At 37.9% G+C, this 20758-nt stretch overlaps 1 protein-coding gene across 1 annotated transcript in view; it reads right to left on the reverse strand.

Annotated features, from left to right (window-relative positions):
* Positions 1-3193: 3193 nt before the first annotated feature.
* The window catches only part of ccdc88c (coiled-coil domain containing 88C), an 81311-nt gene continuing 63746 nt past the window's right edge, over positions 3194-20758 (reverse strand). Inside the window, exons 26-30 of the mRNA XM_065288543.2 lie at positions 18159-18365; positions 14829-14903; positions 14665-14733; positions 7379-7626; positions 3194-4863 (exon numbers count right to left, since the gene is read on the reverse strand). Coding sequence (XP_065144615.1) covers positions 3964-4863; positions 7379-7626; positions 14665-14733; positions 14829-14903; positions 18159-18365 — 1499 coding nt within the window. The 3' untranslated portion in view covers positions 3194-3963. The remainder of the gene's footprint in view (positions 4864-7378; positions 7627-14664; positions 14734-14828; positions 14904-18158; positions 18366-20758) is intronic.

Here is a 20758-nt window from a genome sequence, read left to right on the forward strand (position 1 = left end):
TGCTGGTTTAGCTGGTGTTCACCAGCATACCAGCACCAGAACACAACATAATATGCTGGTCGACCAGCATGGGATGTGGTGCCGGTATGCTGATGACTACCAGCTAAACAGCATGGGAATTATGCTGGTCTATGCTGTTTTTTTCAGCAGGGAGCATTTCAGTGTCACATGAAATAGGTTATTGGCTTGGTGTAAAGAGATCTTATTGGTGGTTACCAGCAAACCAGCACCAAAACATACATATGCTGGTATGCTGGTTTTTTCAGCAGGGGTGACCCATAAAAATTAAGTACCCTGCAAGCCCCCACGAAGATTAACCATGTTTTTTGTGGTAAAAGTGTACCCATGGTTTTTGGTGTATTGGTTACTATTAGCAAAACCATGGTTTTACTACACCAACCATGGTTTAACTATGTTTTTTGAAAACCATGGTTGTCGAAACCATGGTAATTTTGTGGTTACCATGGTTTTATTACAGTAACCATGATTTTTTTTAAAAATGGTAAACCATAATTAATTTTAGTCGACAACTGGTCTGGCTAGCAACTTACCTGAACCCATTATGAACAAATACATTTTCGGTTTCCAAAAGACGATGGGAGACAGTAAGTAGATGTGCTGGGATATTTGGCAGATATAAGGATCTGTTGTAAACATTGTCTTCATTCATTTTGTACAGTAACATTAGCTTGTGAACTAAGGAAATTTATTTTGATCATTATCAGAAATAATCTACGGGGCTCTGTTGTTATCGATTCCATGTAGAAGTCTACTGGAAGTTAAGTTTGGTCCATAAAAGCCATTTGCTTATGTTGTAGCCACTGAAACACAGTCAATAGTTTAAATCAGGGATGTCAATCTCAATTTCATCCCGAGCCACATCAGCATTTAGGCTGCCCTCAAAGGGTCGATTGTATTTGTAAGACTATATGAATGTATCTCCTATTACATTGCATATTTACCTTTGCGAATGATTAGCTACTATAGTTTTTGGGCTGGGCAAAAATTTAAATTTTTTGATTAATCGTTTTTTTAAACGTGGTCGATTCAGAATCGATTCTCAAAGAGCAAAATCGATTTTTTTTTAATATTTTTTCTGCAAACATTGAACGTAAGATTAACGTTTATCAAATTACTAGTCTTCTTCACTAGATGGCACCTTATTTTTTGCCTTGCGCGATGTTACCAAGGAGCTAGAGGTGAGCCTTTCATTCAGTGCTTAAAATGGCGATTTTGGGGGCTTCATCGACGTTGATGCCACCTCCACATAAAAAGTAAGAGGTATGGAAGCATTTTAGATTTTGCAAGAAAGATGACAATGAAAGTGTTGTGGCTTTTAATTTCTTTTCATTAATTACCCACTTGTAAACTTATGTTCACTGTTCTTTTTTATTAATATAGTATTTGTATTAAATCTATATTCATTGAGTTGAATCGAGAATCGAGTATAAAAAACCAACCCGAGGACCGGAATCGAAAATTGAATCGAATTGATTAAATAGCTTGTGAATCGAAATTGAATCGATCTGGAACATCTGAATCGATATCCAGCCCTAATAGTTTTGGTAATAACTCAATAGCTTTGAAAGTAGAAGCCCAGGACAAATAATGACAAAGTGTCTTAAAGTATGCAACTATTGTACAGATTATTTTAATAATAAAATAAATAACTTATACATTCAAATAAATGTATATAAATTATAAATTTTTAATGAACTACCACTCAATCACAAAAATTTGTTTTGGCAAAAAACCCCTGCAAAAATAATTTAAAATAATATAATAACAATAAAATAATTTGTAAGCTGTACATTAAATAAGGGGGCGGGACAGATTTGGGCCTTATGTTTGACATTTAAATGATTTATGATTTTTCAAAAGTGCACATTATTACATAAATTAATAAAACGCCGCATTAAACCCATGCCATCAATAAATGTTTGTTCCAGAGTCTGTGGGCCTCATTTGTTAAATTCTGCGTAAAAAACTTTCTAAATTCGATCTTACGATTAATTTCTTAAAGTGGGTGTGTGTGATTCATAGAACAAATGTACGCAAAGAAAACGCACATATGGTTCACTTTCATATGTGAAATCTATACATCACAAATAATCTTAAAATTGTGCATAGTTTTAGATCTCCACCTTTAAAAACTGCCTCAACTAATCTCATTGACATAAAAGAGCACCTTTCAATGTTTAAATCCTTTTCGAGCTGCATTTTTTTTTTTAATTTCCAAAAATCTGCAACATTTGCCAGAGCCTGATGTGGCAGTGCTAAACACTTTTCTAAATTTGTATTTATTTGAAAGTTGGCATGGATTTTTACGTAGGCCTACGCACACTCTACAATCAAATCTGTGCATACGCATACTGTACTTTATAAATGATGCCCTGTCTTACAAATTTTTTTGTGTTTTTATTAATATATTGCAATTTTTTTTAACATTCTTAAATGCAAAACCAGTTTTATTTTGTTACTTTGTTTATTTGGGTTTTGCTTCATTTGTAAATTGCACTCTTATAAAAGCAACTGATGCAGGCTGTTTATCACTTCAGTTTGTCCATTTCTCAAATGTTCCATCACCTCTCTTCTCCCCCAAACTCTCTCCCCATAAATTTGCAGATCTTTCTCAGATTTAATTTAGAAAAGTCTTTATTACAAAGAGTTTTTGGACAACAGCTTTTTCTAAACTCTACCATTCACAATAAATTTTACAATATTAATATTAGGGTACCTAATCCAACGCATCATATCTTACAGGTAATGCTTTATATCCATGTGCAGTAAGAAAACAGCTGTTTTATACCTAAAAAAAAAAAACAATTTTACCAGTAGCTCTGCACATTCAAACAGGAGACACTTTATATTCACACACCCAGTAGAGGAATGTTTGTTCCAAATACATTTCCATAAAGATCCATCATCTTTCTCCTTGTGATCATCTGTTGCCAAACTTGCAGACCATAAGATGGGTAACAAAAAAGCAGCAATGACAGTAAACATCAGACACCAATCTGGTACACATGATCTATATCATCAAGTATTTACAAGCTCTGTGTGCCAAGATCAGGGTTAGAAAAAGGTTCTTCCAGTATTTATAATATTCAGGCTTTACTACAGTATATACAGTACAAAGACCAAAATACAAATCAATTTGGGGAAATGAAGCAAATACACACAAACCAAAATATCCACACACAAGTGTCATTTAATTGTCCCAAAGACATTAATAAATAAAACTTCTGGTCATTAGAACAGTTGTGCAGTGTTATAAAACAGTGTTAAAAAACAACCGAGCTTAAATTTCTCATAAGTACATCCTGAAATGCTTGTGTAAAACTATGTCCAGTGCTCAGATTGAAACTCATTATTCACCCTTCCACCAGCTTTAATCAAAAGGTAGGTCTGTGCATGCGTATCATCTTGTCCAATACTACCCCATCTTTCTATCTGGTTCGGTTGTCCTCTTGCTTGCTTTTGCACAGCGCCTGAGCCAAACCCAGGTCCCACAGCAAATAGATGGTCACCCACAAGAAGCAGAAAAGAACTGTTTAGTTTATCAGCAGGGAGCGAGTGAAAGAGAGAGCCCGCTTCCCGTAATGGGTCCCAGTGAGGCCGTCTCTCGTGATGGACCTGCAGCTGGCCTGCGTCTCCTAAAGATTGATGCAGCAGCTACTCCGTAATTACACCGGGAGTGGCTCCTAGCACACAACCCAATGTTTTTGCATTTCGAATATAGAATGTTGACCGGCCTGCCATGTAGTGACAGAGAACTACGGAAATCAATGCCGTTCGATTTAATCGGAAGCGGATACATTCAAGTGCCTAATACATTCCTTTGTGATCAGTATGACCCATAAACAAACCTGTTGCAGCTGAGGCATACGAAGAAATGTGGAAAGAAACAAAGCAAACAGTTTGTGGGTTTAAGGAAGTGCAGCTTGATTTATCAAACATGTTCTACACGCACCCATATTCATACCATACAGTCTGAGGGTCATCACTGGGGTCTGGGGAAGCGGGGTTGCTGGTGGGCTGCTCCTTGGAGCCATAGCTCAAGTTCGCAGTGTCTGCTTTCTTCATTAGGGTCGAGTCAGTCTGTCTCAATTCCAGAGGCTCCTCCTCCAAGTCTTTCAATCTTAAAGCTGATACAGCTCTTACTGGAGTCACCATGGCAACCTCGCCACGGTGGGGGGATGGCCGGGATTGCGCAGACCCAGGGCGGACCCCTCCGGCCCGGCTACTACCGCTTTCTACGTATTCCCGTTCAGTCTTCAGGGACACAGAGGAAGAGTGCAGAGGGGGAGGACTCGTGAGGGACTCGTCTCTGGGTGGAGCAAGAGACAGACGCCTGGGGTCCACAGAGAGATGCCCCGGGTCCCCGGGAAGGGGCGAAGAGCCAGACACCCTAGCAGACATTGATCTTTCTCTCGCCACTGCACCAGATCTCCTCAGCACCACATCATTTGGGCTGAGAGAACCAGTGTCAGTACGAAAGCTATCCGGCCCGTTGGAGTGGAGGAGGTCTGCCGAGGCCAGGCTGAATGTCCGGCTCAGGCTGCTGCTGCTGCCAGCCACCCCTCCACGAGGACTTGACTGCTGCAGAGCTGAGGCCCGTGAGCCGGCTCCTCTGTTAGGAAGCGTTTGTGAGTGGAAAGGTGGTGTGGAGGTTTCACCGAGTCGAATGTTTGGTTTGACACTGTGCCCGGGTTTGGTGGTTCGACCGTCTTGTTCGGGAGTGGTCTTGATGGTTGGCGTGACATAGCTGGTGGGGGTTTTAGCGCCATCTTGCAAAGGGGTCGATCGGGTAGATCTGGCGAAGAAGTCGGTCATCAGATCTTCTCGGCTTCCTGTGTGCACCTATGAGAAAAACAGTTTATAATATAAATCAGACCAAACCCTTGACTAAATGAATTTCCACTACTATTCCTGTCAATTCAGACAGGATATGGATTTTTTTAAAATACAGACCAGGCTATAAATCCTTTATACAGACCTTGCTGTGTGCGTGTGAAATGTTTTCAAACTCACAGTGGCCACAGCCGCTATGGTAATGATTCATAATGACAATGTCTCTATGATAACATCTCTCACAGCACTCAGTGAAAGCCGAAAAAGCCACAGCGTCAAACAATAATGCACCATGACATTAGAGTCAGACAGATCAAATATCAGCCTTAGTTAGTTTAGAATCAATAATAAATGTCTTTATTGATCACAAGTTAAATTTGGACAGATCTTTTTGCGGTTGTGAACCCATTCTGACTGCATAGATGTATTTGCATACATTTGAAAATCCACAAATGCAAAAGTTTTAAAAAATTAGATATAACGTGTTTACTTTATTATATACGTTGAACAGGGTTCCCACAGGTCCTTCAAAGTTTGTGAAACTGTAAAAAAAAATTCAAGGCCCTATAAAAGTTTTTGAAAATAAACATACATAGATACAGGACATTGAATGTGCTTGAATCTATTTTGTGCAAAAAAGTTTTTGTGAAATAAATCCACATTATACCCTGTGTAAAGTAGGATGATTCTCGCGAAAATTAGACTTATGAGGTGTCATGAAACATTCTGATAAAAAAGTAAATGCAAAGTAAGAGTATCAAAATAAGAAGCATACAAGTTACATCTCTTCATGTACTATTTTGCACATGATTTCAAATGACATCATTCAAACCAATTTTGTAGTTTTTCCACATTTAAGGGGAACATTTTCATTACCGCAACGTGTCCATGACTGGATTTGGGTTCTTTGACATGGAAATATTAATAATTAAAAAATCTAAAATATAAAAAGCTTCAGTGCATGTTATACTATAAACATTTACAGTAAAGAAACATGTGGTATTTGGTGATCATTGGTAAATGTAGAGACAATAATAAGGAATATAAATGTGTTCAAGAAAAATTTTCTCATCCTCCGCAACAATTTTCAATCATTGTTTAAGCCCTCAAGGAACTAACATTTCAAAAAAAAAAAAAAAAAAATTGTTGGAAGGGACATAATTGACTGTGACAAGATGGCTACCAGTTCTTATTTTTTCTCTCCAGATAATTTTTTTAATTTTGTTTGTCATAGTACCTAGACAACTTTTTGGTTCTCATTACCGAAATATGAGTTTGTAAATGCATATATTTAACGTAATATCATGTTGCGGTAATGATAATGTTTGATAATGATAATCTAAAAAAATTTAAATAATTCTAAAGGAAATATTTTTTAATTCCTCAAAAAATAATGGTTATAGTAAGTTTACACCTTAATCTTATATGTGCAAAAAAAATTTGGCTTTAAGTTTTTTTTTAAATTCTGATGCTGGACACGGATTTCGTGAGAAGGGACACTGGATTTCGTGAATCACCCATATAAATTCTAGATTTTTTAACACAGTTGCTAAACTGTTATATCTTCTAAATTTTAACACAATGTAACATTGGTTTCACTTGAAATGTGTCCCACATTAAGTCCCTAAATTTGAGGGTATTGGACCTGGAAAGTCCTTGAATTTTAGGTTAAAGGACAAGTTCGGTATTTTAGACTTAAAGCCCTGTTTTCAGATTGTTTATGGTGAAATAGAATGGTTTTGACTGAAATTTCGACATTTGCGGCTGCCCTGAGAATTTTCGCGTGTTTGTGTTTCATCTCACACCTCTACAATGGGTTTAATGGTGCACTAGAACAATCCTTCCTAAAATGCATTAAACTTTCGTTTACAAAGACGTGAAACTCACCGAGTGGTCAGGGGTGTTCACTGGTATGCTCACACAAAAATCGCTGCAAAAGACGCATTCCAACGGGTTTTATCGTAGTTTTTACCAACTACATTGACTTGTATTAGATGTCCGGTGAGGTACGGTAATACTCCGCGCCGGGAACTTTGTTTCTATTCTTGCAATTGGCAATGGCAGATTAGCGCCACCAACTGGGCTGGAGTGTCTATTATTCAAGCTCTAAGCGGAGGAATGTACGGGTGTGAGCCGTTTGGAAAAATAGGTCCACAAGTTTACAACGAATGCTAAAACAGCTGTTGGAAAGCATCTTTTGCAGCGATTTTTGTGTGAGCATATCAGTGAACACCTCTGACCACTCGGTGAGTTTCACGTCTTTGTAAACGAAAGTTTAATGCATTTTAGGAAGGATTGTTCCAGTGCACCATTAAACCCATTTTAGAGGTGTGAGGGGAAACAAACACGCGAAAAATCTCAGGGCAGCCGCAAATGTCGAAATTTCAGTCAAAACCATTCTATTTCACCATAAACAATCTGAAAACAGGGCTTTAAGTCTAAAACACCGAACTTGTCCTTTGACAAAGGTGTGGGAACCCTTTCAATCAAGAAATCTAACAATCTATGAGAAGAGTTTACTTACAGTGGGAGGGGACAGCACATTACTTTCCTCAAGGAACTCCTCCAGAGTAACCATTTCACTGCCAGGGGAAGCCGGCCGATAAGAAGAGTGACGATGGGAAGAGCGTGAAGCATATGGGCCATCACAAGGAAGAGTAGAGCTGCGAGGTATCAGCGATGACTGACTGAGACGCAAGACTTCGTGACTTAGTCCAACGACATCATCACTTGATAGACTGGCAGACCGACCCGGCAGGCAGTCCAGAGAACCTTGGAAAAGATACGAAATGTTTAGGAACCGAAAACTGAATAAACTAAAGCTCTCTGTGTGTCGTAGCCTTGTTGGCGGTCAAAGGTACAGATTAGGGTCAGTAAACTTATCACAACAGATGGAAAGCTCAGATGCAAAATAGATTAAACGGCACCTCCCTCAAAAAAATCAGATCACGTGTTATTTGTTCATCAAATACTTTCACTTAACGAATGAATAAAAATAGAAATATAGACTTGTTGGCAGAATCCGTTAAACCCCACAATGATTTCAAGTCCTTTAAATGCACAGGAGTTTTTACTTGGTTAGAAGAGGGTTACTAAATATATTAGGATATTGACCGAATTGTTGACCCTTTTACCTTTATTCAGAAAGGACATATACTTAGAGGGTTTTGCAGCGAAAGACAGTCAAATTTGTTAAACACCAATGAAAAGTGACATTTGTGAAAATAAGGCATTTCAATTAATAACCTTTATATTGTTATTAAAGTGAAGATACTGAACTTAAACGTAAGTGTCTGATGAAAAAAATATGCTCATTTACAAGAAAACATATCAGAGGCAGTTTGAGGGTTTTGCATCTAAACTCTTCAGATGCTTTTCTCTTTCACACCTTATTCTATTTTGAATAATAATCTAACACCAGTAGTGTGCTGGTATGAGTCACTTTACTTGATGAAATGGAATTTGCCCAGAAATCCTCTTGAAAATATTAAATTACCACTGCTAAGTGCTTTAGTAATGAGAATTTGATTCTTGGAACAGTGGAGACTTTTTGCAGTGAATCCTTTGAAATGCTTGCATGGCAGATGGTTCCCAAGGCACTGCTACAGGTATGCTGTTTCAAGTCTGTGGTTAACAGGTTGTTGCTAGGGTGACCAAAGAGGATGCTATTCTGGCACCTAGTTCAGGGCCAGCGCCAGGCGTGGGCTAAGCCCACTAAAACATCTGTCTTGCACACCCAAAGACATTCATTTTTTACTACAATTTAAATATTGGTTAAAAGCAATCTGAGACGGGCTACATTAAAGAGCACCTATTGTACGATTCACGTTTTTTAATTTCCTTTGGTGTGTAGGTGTGTATTAGTACATGTTAACGATATGCAAAAGGTAAATACCCCAAAGTAAACAATGATGTGAGTTATCATCTCCAGCATAAATCTCTTTTCTTGCCCTGCGATCCATTTCGTTTTTTCATGACCTTCCCTCGCTAACTTCCCTCAGTCTCGTTCACTCGGATGTACGTCATTGCTTACGTTGTATAAGTGCCCACTACTGCTGGAACACTTGAAGTGGTTTCAAATGGATCGCCCTAAGCCCTTGATCACATGGAAATTGGAGACCGCCCCCTCCATCATTTGAACTGTGCAAAGCGCGAGCTGCTGAAGTGACGTCACAATCGTGTTGCATTGTGCTATATGAAGCTGCCTGAAGTGTACATATAAAGTAGGTCAAAATCGAGGGAGCTAGGGTCTGTCCATATAAACTTCCCTCGTTCACTTGACGAAGTGGAACGCACTTCAAAATGGCGACAGGGATTCCCCCGAGAGGAAGTGTTTAGGGAAGTTTGCGAGTGCGTGTCTAAAACTGAAGTGGAATGCAGCCTTGGACTACAACAAACACATGAATTGTAGGCAACAGTTTACTTCCTGGGATTTGTGATTTAGACAAGACCGACATTATCATAATTCCTCCCGCTTGAGCTCACAGACTGTAAGTTAACTCTTGTTAGCCTAGCATTGTGACTGAATATTTCCAATATGGTAAGGAGCGTCACATTTCCAGCTAACGTCAGAGGTACTGTATTCATGCCAATCACAACGTACAGATTTGCTGGCCAATCAGGGACACAACACTTTTTAAATCTGTGCGTTTCAGGAAGAGAGTGAAATCTGGAGCACCAAAAATTTACGTGTGTGGAAAATAATGTGTTTTTAAACATAATCCACACGAACACATTGTATTATACCAAATACACAAAATATTTTTTTTTAGCAAAAGGGTTTTAAAAAGGACTGTAGATGGTCCTAATCAATTAACACCAGAAAATGTCAGTATTTTTCAGATTTTATTGGCTGAAAGCAACGTCACTCTACACCAGCGTTTGGGGAATAGGAACATTACAAGTGGGGCATGACAAACGAGTAGAAATTTGGTCATTTTTGTGCCCATCTCTATTCATTTCTTTATTTATTGACCATACAGTCAAAACGGCACATTTCAATATAAGCCTAACTTAAAACAACATCAGACTGAAGAAAATTTCACGCTGAACCATAGCCTACAAGAATGAATTATCATCAGAATGTTAATTAAAGTGAAAAAAAACTTTATATGCGGAGAGGTGGTATACACGGTAGTGGGTACAAAAGTAAACAATGGACCTCTACCGAAAGGGCTGTAAAATTTATTCTCAAGCTAACATGTTTATAAGGAAATTTTCTATGTGCTCTGACTTTGTGAAGTGCTCCTTGTTTAGAACCTACATAACACCACTATATACTGCTCAATTGTGGTCTAACTATAGAAAAAAAAAAAAAAAAATACGAGTATGCACAGGCTTAAAGGATTAGTCCATTTTCTTAAAAGAAAAATCCAGATAATTTACTCACCACCATGTCATCCAAAATGTTGTTGTCTTTCTTTGTTCAGTCGAGAAGAAATTATGTTTTTTGAGGAAAACATTGCAGGATTTTTCTCATTTTAATGGACTTTAATAGAGCCCAACATTTAATACTTAAAATACTTAACTCAACACTTAACGTTTTTTTTCAACGGAGTTTCAAAGGACTATAAACAATCCCAAACGAGGCATAAGGGTCTTATCTAGCAAAACAAAAATAAAACAATACAATAAAAATAACAAATATACACTTTTAAACCACAACTTCTCGTCATGTAGATTCGGTCGTGATGCGCCAGCGTGACCCCACGCAATACGTCATGACGTCAAGAGGTCACAGAGGACGAACGCGAAACTCCGCCCCAGTGTTTACAAGTGTCTTGGAAGAGGACTGTTCCGACGTTATTGTATGTGGAATGATACTAATTAATGTCTTTGTGTCAGTTTATTGTTTAACTCTTTCACCGCCAGCATTTTTTAAAAAAGTTGCCAGCCAGCGCCAGCGTTTTTCATGATTTTCACCAAAGTTTAATGCCTTCCAGAAAATGTTCTTCTTTAAATATATAAACATACAATATACCAAATGAAAGAACAGACCCTCTGCTTTCAAACAAAAAAAAACGTTTCATCCTACCTTTAGCGGTTCTTTTGCAATCAGCTTTTGAATATGGGTAGGTTTTTGCAAAAACACCATATTTTGAGCAAAAAGCAGAGATAATTCCATTTTTATGACGGACTTTTCATAGAGATCATATTCAGAGCGATATTTAAAACAGACACGGACATGCAGCAGCTTGCCATAGGGCAATACTTCCGGTTTTAAAAAGTTGCGGAAGGGCGCCACCTGGTGGATAATAGCGGTATTGCGGAAAGACGGAAAATCTCGTCATTGGCGGGGAAGCGTTTTCTCTTAATTGTCGAGATATCTCGTCAATGGCGGGGAAAGAGTTAAAAATGTCCGCAAATGTGCGTTTTATATATGTAACACGTGACCTCCCTACGTCACTGCGCATTTACGTTAGGTCGCGCTGGACCGGACCTACACGAAAAGTTGTGGTTTAAAAGTACATATTTTTTATTTTTCTTGTCAAAAATGACAATCGTATTGCTAGATAAGACCCTAATGCCTCGTTTGGGATCGTTTATAGCCCTTTGAAACTCCGTTGAAAAAAACTGTTAAGTGTTGAGTTAAGTATTAAATGTTGGGCTCTATTAAAGTCCATTAAAATGAGAAAAATCCTGCAATGTTTTCCTCAAAAAACATAATTTCTTCTGGACTGAACAAAGAAAGACATCCACATTTTGGATAACATAGTGGTGATTAAATTATCTGGATTTTTCTTTTAAGAAAATTGAATATTCCTTTAACTCTTTCCCCGCCATTGACGAGATATCTCGTCAATTAAGAGAAAACGCTTCCCCGCCAATGACGAGATTTTCCGTCTTTCCGCAATACCGCTATTATCCACCAGGTGGCGCCCTTCCGCAACTTTTTAAAACCGGAAGTATTGCCCTATGGCAAGCTGCTGCATGTCCGTGTCTGTTTTAAAGATCGCTCTGAATGGGATCTCTATGAAAAGTCAGTCACAAAAATGGAATTATTTTTGCTTTTTGCTCAAAATATGGTGTTTTTGCAAAAACCTACCCATATTCAAAAGCTGATTGCAAAAGAACCACTAAAGGTAGGATGAAACGTTTTTTTTTTGTTTGAAAGCAGAGGGTCTGTTCTTTCATTTGGTATATTGTATGTTTATTTATTTAAAGAAGAACATTTTCTGGAAGGCATTAAACTTTGGTGAAAATCATGAAAAACGCTGGCGCTGGCTGGCAACTTTTTTTAAAAACGCTGGCGGTGAAAGAGTTAAGGTAGCATACAATGATTCAATAAGGTTGCTGCCTCGTGTCCCTAGGTGGCATAGTGCCAGCAAATTGTTTGTGTCCAATAGGGTACCTCTGAGGCACTATTAAGACAATTGATGTTTAGCTTTGTGTTGCCTGGACAAGTCAGAGAACCAAACAATTGAAGCTCTAGTCAGCCCGTTAAAAAAGCTGTTATAGATTCACTTGTAGGTTAAGAAGGCATTCGTGCAATTGCCTGTATGTCCTATAGGCTAATATGTGATGTCCTATGTATTTTGTGTTTCTTTTTGTACTATTTATAATGTATGATTATATTACGGGTCCGTTGAATGCTTGAATCTGATTGGCTGATGAACGTTCTGAGGTGTGCAATTATTTTCTGGGAAACGCAGGCCGAATGTAGTTCCAGGCAGCTCTCTTGACCGCATTACAGTTCCATAGCACTTCACATAGTTAACTGTAATAACTTGTAACAGACTAACAAAAACAACATGACAGACGATTTTCAAAGGCAATAATAGCGCTGTTTGGAGACACAAAAAACCTCATTCACACAATCTCTCTCTCTCTCGCTTGCCCTCTCTCTCTCGCTCGTTCTCTCCGTGTCTCTGTTAGAAAGCTATCAATGGCTCAAGCCTCTATTGTCAGCTATAAAATGACGTTTTGGAACAAGCAAAAGAGCCGTTGGATGAGACACGGAAGAATTAGTCCTACTCACAATAGCGATTTAAGTACCAAACCCGGATGAATCCCTTAAATATATCATGTGATCGATGTCTTGAGGTGTGGTAACCGTAGAAAAAGCTGAATAATTGACTCCGGGCCGTTGAATTATAAAAAAATAATGCACACCTGAGGTGTAACAGCCACTCCGCTTATTTGGGTGTGCATTATTTTTCTAATAATTCAACGGCCCGAGTCAATTATTCCCTACGTATGGACCTGTGTCTGCAAAAAAGCTTTATAAATGGATACGTTGGGACATGGAATGAAAAGAAAACTGAAGGTTCGGCACCAACAGAGAAAACCAAGACAGACAGTGGACCTAATCAACCAAAAAGCCAGCCGAAAAGAAAGTATGATCACTTTTGTCAGAGACAAAATGCAAACACAGTTGCCTTATTATTAAATTACTTATTTCATGCAATGTGATAATACATTTGCACATTTTTTTTCTCTATTGAAAGGCTTTAATTCTTTCATGTTTTAAAATATGATGTGATTAGATACATTTCAACAGTTTAACTTAAAGCCTACTTGATACCATTTTGTTGGGGCAATTGGGGACAGGTGGGACTCGAAACCCTTCCCTACCTGCAAAGTGGGTAATAGCAGAAAAAGTTTAAGAAACACTGACCTATATTCTCATGAGGCGGCCTCTGTCTGTAGCGGAGACTGATGCGACACATGATTTAAAAGCAGAATTACTTGTGTGGAATATGTAGCTTTTACCTTTGTTTTTTTTTCGATGATCTGGAAAAAATAATTTTTCCACAGCTCCCGCTTCAGAAATAAATCAGTCTCTCCCTCAAATCACGTTAAAAGACTTGACTTAAATCTAAATTCACCGTCCCACTCATCAGAGTGCATTTATCAGTCATTTAAATGATGGATGGTCCGTGTATCAGGGTCGGAAATTACTAAGGGCTTTTTGCAAAAATGCAATCAAGATGAATAAAAATGTTCCCCAAATTCAAGGGAGCAAACGCGATCGTTTAGAGTCCTTTGAAACTCTGTTGAAAAAAACTGTTACGTGTTGATTTAAGTATTAATTGTTGGTGTCTATTAAAGTCCATTAAAATGAGAAAAATCCTGCAATGTTTTCCTCAAAAAACATAATTTCTTCTCGACTAAAAAAAGAAAGACATCAACATTTTGGATGACATGGTGGTGAGTAAATTATCTGGATTTTTCTTTTAAGAAAATGGAATATTCCTTTAAGTCTCTACTTTCTAGTCCCTCCTATGTCTATATGGATTTTTAACTGTCTGCCAGGTGAGAATTGTACATTCAATGACTCAGAAAAGTAATAGCACACCTTTCCTCAACAAGCTGCACAATTTTAACTGTGCTGAATTTGCTACAGTATGTGTCAAAATGTAATACTTGGGGATTTATGATACCCAAGACTGAGCAATAGAGTGGTGCTTGTCCAAGCAGACCACAATGATGAAAAACTGATGAAGTCTGCATGTTGAAAAGCTTTTATTTCGACATCAACCTGAAAAGCTCATTAAAACGAGGGGCACTAATGGCTTTCAGTGAGAAGTGATCAAATTGGCCAACAATTTTTATCTTTCCTTAGAGACACGACAATAACAACATAGAAAAAACACAAATTGGCTACATAAAAAAATGAGAATGGCAGCAACAGTGAGCCTTTTATGCATGGCACTAGACAAAATCATCAACCTCATGCTGGAATAAAGTCATGTCAAATGTTCTTGTTTCTAGATTGTGATACTAAGAGAGTGAATCTGTGTGTGTGTGTGAAGTATTTTTCTGTTTTAATGTAATGACTTGTGATTTGTTGTATTGTAGCTGACACACCTTTGGAGCTCACGGGGGAATTGCTGCTGGAGGTGTTGCGGCTGAATTCGGCAGAGTTCGGTCTGTGGCCTGCGGAGGACGGCAGAAAATGCATTTAGCCACACAAATGAACACACGCTGATGCTCAAAAGCCAAGGGTGCATTGATTTTGTTAATTCTCCTACCTGTGTTTCCATGGACACCGATCCCAAAGCCAGCATCTGGGGAATGATGGCCCATGACTTCCTCTGGGAGTAACCCTTTAAACAAAAGATTGTGTTGTGGTTTTACAATGACAGTTGCATTTGTATAATGTGTGTAACTACTGTACATGTGTTTTTAGTTTAGTTCATTTTTGTTTAGGTGGAAAAACCTTTTGTAAGGATGCGTGTGGCCATTATTAAAAGCTTTTTGTGAAAATATAAAAAAAACATAACAGCAGCACATGATGGCTCTGTGGTCTAAAAATAGGTCCATTTACCCCACACTACTGCACCTACAGGTAATGCAATCAGTATGTGGTTCATTGCGTATCCACTGCTCTATAGGTAAACTTTAGTTGGTGTTTCTGTAAAAACTTAAGATTTTGACATGGCCTGAAAATTATTCTGGCTGGTAGGGGCAACGGTCCCAAACCACTTTTTCAAACATTTGCCAAGACATCACTGTGCATCTGTTAAAGGATTAGTCAATTTTCTAAAAAAAAAATTCCAGATAATTTACTGACCACCATGTCATCCAAACTGTTGAAGTCTTTCTTTGTTCAGTCGAGAAGAAATTATGTTTTTTGAGGAAAACATTCCAGGATTTTTCTCATTTTAATGGACTTTAATGGACCCCAACACTTAACAGTTTTAATGCAGTTTAAAATTGCAGTTTCAAAGGACTCTAACGATCCCAAACGAGGCATAAGGGTCTTATCTAGCGAAACGATTGTCATTTTTGGCAAGAAAAATAAAAAATATTTCTCGCCTTCCTCCGGTAAGTACGTAATTGTGTAATGACGTCGAAGGTCACTTGTTACATATATGAAACGCACATTTGCGGACCATTTTAAACAATAAACTGACAGAAAGACATTAATTAGTATCATTCAACATACAACAACGTCGGAACGGTCCTCTTTCTCCACACTTGTAAACACTGGGGCATAGTTTCGATACATCATCCGCAACCTCTTGACGTGATGACGTATTATGTGAGGTCGTGCTGGCCCATCACATGACTGGAGGAAGACAAGAAGTTGTGGTTTAAAAGTGCATATTGCCAAAAATGACAATCGTTTCACTAGATAAGACCCTTATGCCTCGTTGAGATCGTTGTGTTTGAAACAGAGTCTGCATTAAAACTGTTACGTATTGGGGTCTATTAAAGTCCATTAAATTGAGAAAAATCCTGGAATGTTTTCCTCAAAAAACATAATTTCTTCTCGACTGAACAAAGAAAGACATCAGCATTTTGGATGACACGGTGGTAAGTAAATTATCTGGATTTTTTTTAAAGAAAATTTACTAATCCTTTAAGATGTTCTAACATGTTTTAGGCATTTTTATAGGCATAGTTTTTTTGCCGGATGGTAATTCTGGGTGGTTCTTACTGACCCAAGGGTCAAGTCTTCTGGTCCATACACTCTAAAAAATTATGTGTTCATTTTTTCCACATTATTTGTGTTATGCTATTTAACACATTAGATAAAAAACACAAGATGTGTTGTTCCAATAATAACACAGAGATGAGTCAGTTAGGGACAACACATTTAATGGGACTTGATTGTTTAATTGTTTTTAACACATCTGTTTTTAGAGTGTAGATAATGTTTGACTTTTCACATAAACGTATGGGATTTTTTACCAATTTTATCGCCCACCTCAGTTGAAAATGAATCACAGCATGATTTTAATTGGTCTGTAACAGTTGCGAGACATTACGCACCTAAACTTTAGCATGAGTAATCTCAATAGTATGGCCGCAACTAATGATTTTTTCATAATCGATTAATTTGACATTTTTTTATTAGTTGATTAATCTGATAAAAACCTAAACATTTATTCAATTACATTTTTTCATTGTTAAAGCTAAAAATTATCCTACATCAGAGTATGCGTGTGTAGAAATGTACTTCAAAAAGTGCAAACGCCACAAATAAGTTTTTTTCTGGCTCAATTCTCAGTATAAGAGCTCGAAATATCGTTTGGTTTCGAGTGGGAGTGACTGTCGAGCACGTCTGATAGTGTGAAAGATTGATGGCATGAGACGCAAACTGTTAAAGGGCATGACCATCATAACCTTATGGGAATGCACACAACTCGCACTGTATGAAGCAAACGCATGTCCGCTGTCTAAAACGGCAGTCCCTGTGACGTCACAGACCAACTAAACTAATCTCAAACATTTTTATAATTATTATCGATTTTATTGATTGGTTGTTGCAGATCTACTCAATGGCAATCACTAAATTTGTATTATTTACGGAAACCCATTTAAAATTGCTTCCCAAAGATTGTGTTATTATGGACACTCTGGGTCCCCAAGCTACTACAGTGGCCTTTTAATCATAATCTCTGCTTGTTTGTGCATTTGAGGACGTTTCTAGTGCTTAAAAATAAAAAATAATAAACAACACTGTTATTTCACTCAAAATTACTTTGTGAAACAGGTTAAAGGCTCTCTAAGCGAATCTGCGAGACGTTAGTTATTGTTGACGTTTGAAACTGTTTTCAAACAGACGGAGCGTAGCTAACTCCTCCCCCTCCCTTCCGTGCTTTCATGAACGCGCCCAACCCCCACCCCCAAATCCTTTTTGTCGTTTATTGGCTGGAATACTTTGTTTTGTTTTGTGATGCTAGGTTTGGCCACTTGTTGATATTGCCGTTTGTGAAGCCTGGGCTGTCTACAGAGATCGCGTTTTTTTACAGTTTGATCAGCGGACAGACAGCAAGCAGATAGTGAGGAGATGTTTCCGGTATCTAACAAAAAATTTTTTATGGTCTAAAACGCTTCAATTCGCTTAGAGCGCCTTTAAGTCCATGAGAGGGTCGGTGATGTTCAGGTTTAAGCCCCCATGCATACAGTCCCACATTAACCATAAACTTGCCAATGGCTAAATGTGACCCAGTCTGTAAAAACCCAACTAAAGTAATTTTTGTGATGTATAGCTACATAAAATCATCCTACATAGTATAAAGGGCATTCTGTTAAAATATAACCCTGAAATCTTAAATATTGGCTGAGTAAAATCACACCAAAGGCTGAAATTGCTTCTAATTTCATTTATTATCAGACTTCAGCCTGGATTTCACAGAAAGGGTCAAATGTATGTTAAAGAAAAATCTAGAATAGGGATCGCGAGGGATGCCTTTACTATGAATACCTATAGACAACCACTCAGCACAAGAAATGTTGTCTCCAAAGCAAACCGATAAATCAGGATTGTGAGGATGATTAAGAAACATTCTACCTTGACCTGTCATGTGAGGCTCAAGGCTGCGGCAACATGTACTAAACAGCATAATTACCCTTTGGTCTGCGTCCTGGCCTCAAGCTGGAAGAAGAACTGAAGGCTGACGAACTGTGGGAGTTGCGGCTCAGCGGAGTCGAACAGGTGGCGCCTCCTGGCTCCCGGCCCCTCCACCGGACCATCTCCTCGTGTCCGTTTATGCCCTCATTAATGCCCCCTACTGACCGATAGGCTTCTCTGCCTCTGGACCCTCCACTGTCGTTCACTTAAAAATATAAATAAAGAAATAAGGTCAGTATCTGTGAGTCTAGTGTGGCATGTACATCTGTGATGCAAGCGCTGCTGCTGGGCTCCAGTGATGCTGCGGGCAGCTGCATGAGAGAAAGTGTTGCGGCAAAAGCTCAAGCGCATGTTAGTAAAAGAGACAAAAACACTCAAGCAGGATTTTGCGAGCTTAAAAAAATTAGATTTCTTAAATAGAGTTCATATTAGTACCTTAAATATACATATTGGTACCTACATGGTACAGTACAAATAGGACCATTTTAAAGGTAATGCCCCAGTGACAGTTTTGGACCATTTTGTCTGACAATGTGGAAGCATGTACAAAATTTTACATGTTAGCTCCTATGTAAGACACAATGGCATTTTAATATAAAACCATTTGTTTGGGTTAAATTGAAGGTTTACATTTAATTAATCTGATCATGTGTTACTGATGTCATGCTTGTCCAATTGACTTCTATTGTAATAAAAATTATGTACATTTTTACTAATCTCACACATGCTCTCAAAAGAGCATCCACTGGACGTCGAACATTTCTTAAAGCCTTATTGCTGAGGCCAACTCAAAACACCAGCTGGAATATGTAGGTGGTCTATGACATTGAGTCTATTAGAACCAAGATAGATTTTCCTACATAAAACAAATGCCCTGCCATCTCACGGCATTGGATAAGTGACACATTACATTTGAACTGTATTGACCATTTTAGTAATAAAGTTCTCATGACCAAACAGCCAAAATGTGCTGTACTGCAAGAACACCTTTAAAAACGGAAATGCAAAAAAAGGTTGTTTGCACCGCAAAAAAAAAAAATAAAAAACAAAGGTGGAAGTAGACGCCCTGAGGTTTTCCTGTAGTATATACAAATAATTGCTGCACAGTCTAAAGTTAAATTACACTTTTGCACTTAAAGGGACACTCCACTTCTTTTTGAAAATATGCTAATTTTCCAGCTCCCCTAAAGTTAAACATTTGATTTTTATCAATTTGGAATCAATTCAGCCGATTTCCAGGTCTGGCGGTACCACTTTTAGCATAGCTTAGCATAATCTATTGAATCTGATTGGACCATTTAGCATCGCACTTAATAGCGATAGAGTTTTGATATTTTTCTTATTTAAAATTTGACTCTTATGTAGTTACATCGTGTACTAAGACCGACGGAAAATTTAAAGTTGCGATTTTCTAGGAAAATATGCTAGGAACTATACTCTCATTCTAGCATAATAATCAAAGACTTTACTGCCATAACATGGCTGCTGTAGTCGCAATGATATTACGCAGCACCCAAAAATAGTCCTCTGCTATTTAAAGTTACCAATGGGATAACTGCGATAACAGGTGCTGCATGCACACAACTTTTTCAGTACATGATGTAACTACAGAAGAGTCAAGTTTTAAATAGGAAAAAATATCGAAACTCTTTGGTTATTTTTGAGCGCGATGCTAATGGTCTAATCAGATTCAATGGATTATGCTAAGCTATGCTAAAAGTGGTACCGCCAGACCCAGAGATTGGCTGAATGGATTCCAAAATGGTAAAAAGAAAATGTTGAACTCTATGGGAGCTGGAAAATGCTTTTCAAAAACGTAGAGTGTCCCCTTAAGTGAATAGATATGTATAACAGGACATACAGTATCGGACACTACTCTGTAAAATAAATCAATATTAAACATTTTATAAGTCTCAACATGTTTTAGTCAACATTGCATGAAGAGATTACAACATATACACCATCGTTCAAAACTTTAGGGTCACTTAACAAAAATTTTACAACATTTTAATCTGAAGACGTACATCTGAAACTTGTTAAAATATAATTGTGCCAAAATAAATTTCATTAAAACAAAATATTAAAATGTTTTAAAATGAATGACTTAGACCAAATAAAGAAGAAAATGCATCCATTAAAGGAATAGTCTACCCTTTTGCCATATTAAACTATGTTATAACCTCAACCTAGACAATTTAATACATACCTCTTTTTTCAATGCGCGCACTGTACAGCGCGTCGTGAATGTGTTAGCATTTAGCCTAGCCCCATTCATTCCTATGGTACCAAACAGGGAAGCCACCAAACACTTCCGTGTTTTCCCTATTTAAAGACTGTTACATGAGGAGTTATACCAGTAAGTATGGTGCCACAAAATAAAACTTTTTTTGGTACCATAGGAATGAATGGGGCTAGGCTAAATGCTAACACATTCACAACGCGCTGTACAGTGCACGCATTGAAAAAAGATAGATTTGTATTAATTCGTCTAGGTTGAGGTAATAACATAGTTTAATTTGGCAAAAGGGTAGACTATTCCTTTAAGAGCACATAATCGATGGGAACACCTTCAATGCATGAGATAAAGCATTACAGGTT

This window comes from Paramisgurnus dabryanus, chromosome 17 (assembly GCF_030506205.2).
Source record: "Paramisgurnus dabryanus chromosome 17, PD_genome_1.1, whole genome shotgun sequence".
In the NCBI taxonomy this organism is placed as follows: Eukaryota; Metazoa; Chordata; class Actinopteri; order Cypriniformes; family Cobitidae; genus Paramisgurnus; species Paramisgurnus dabryanus.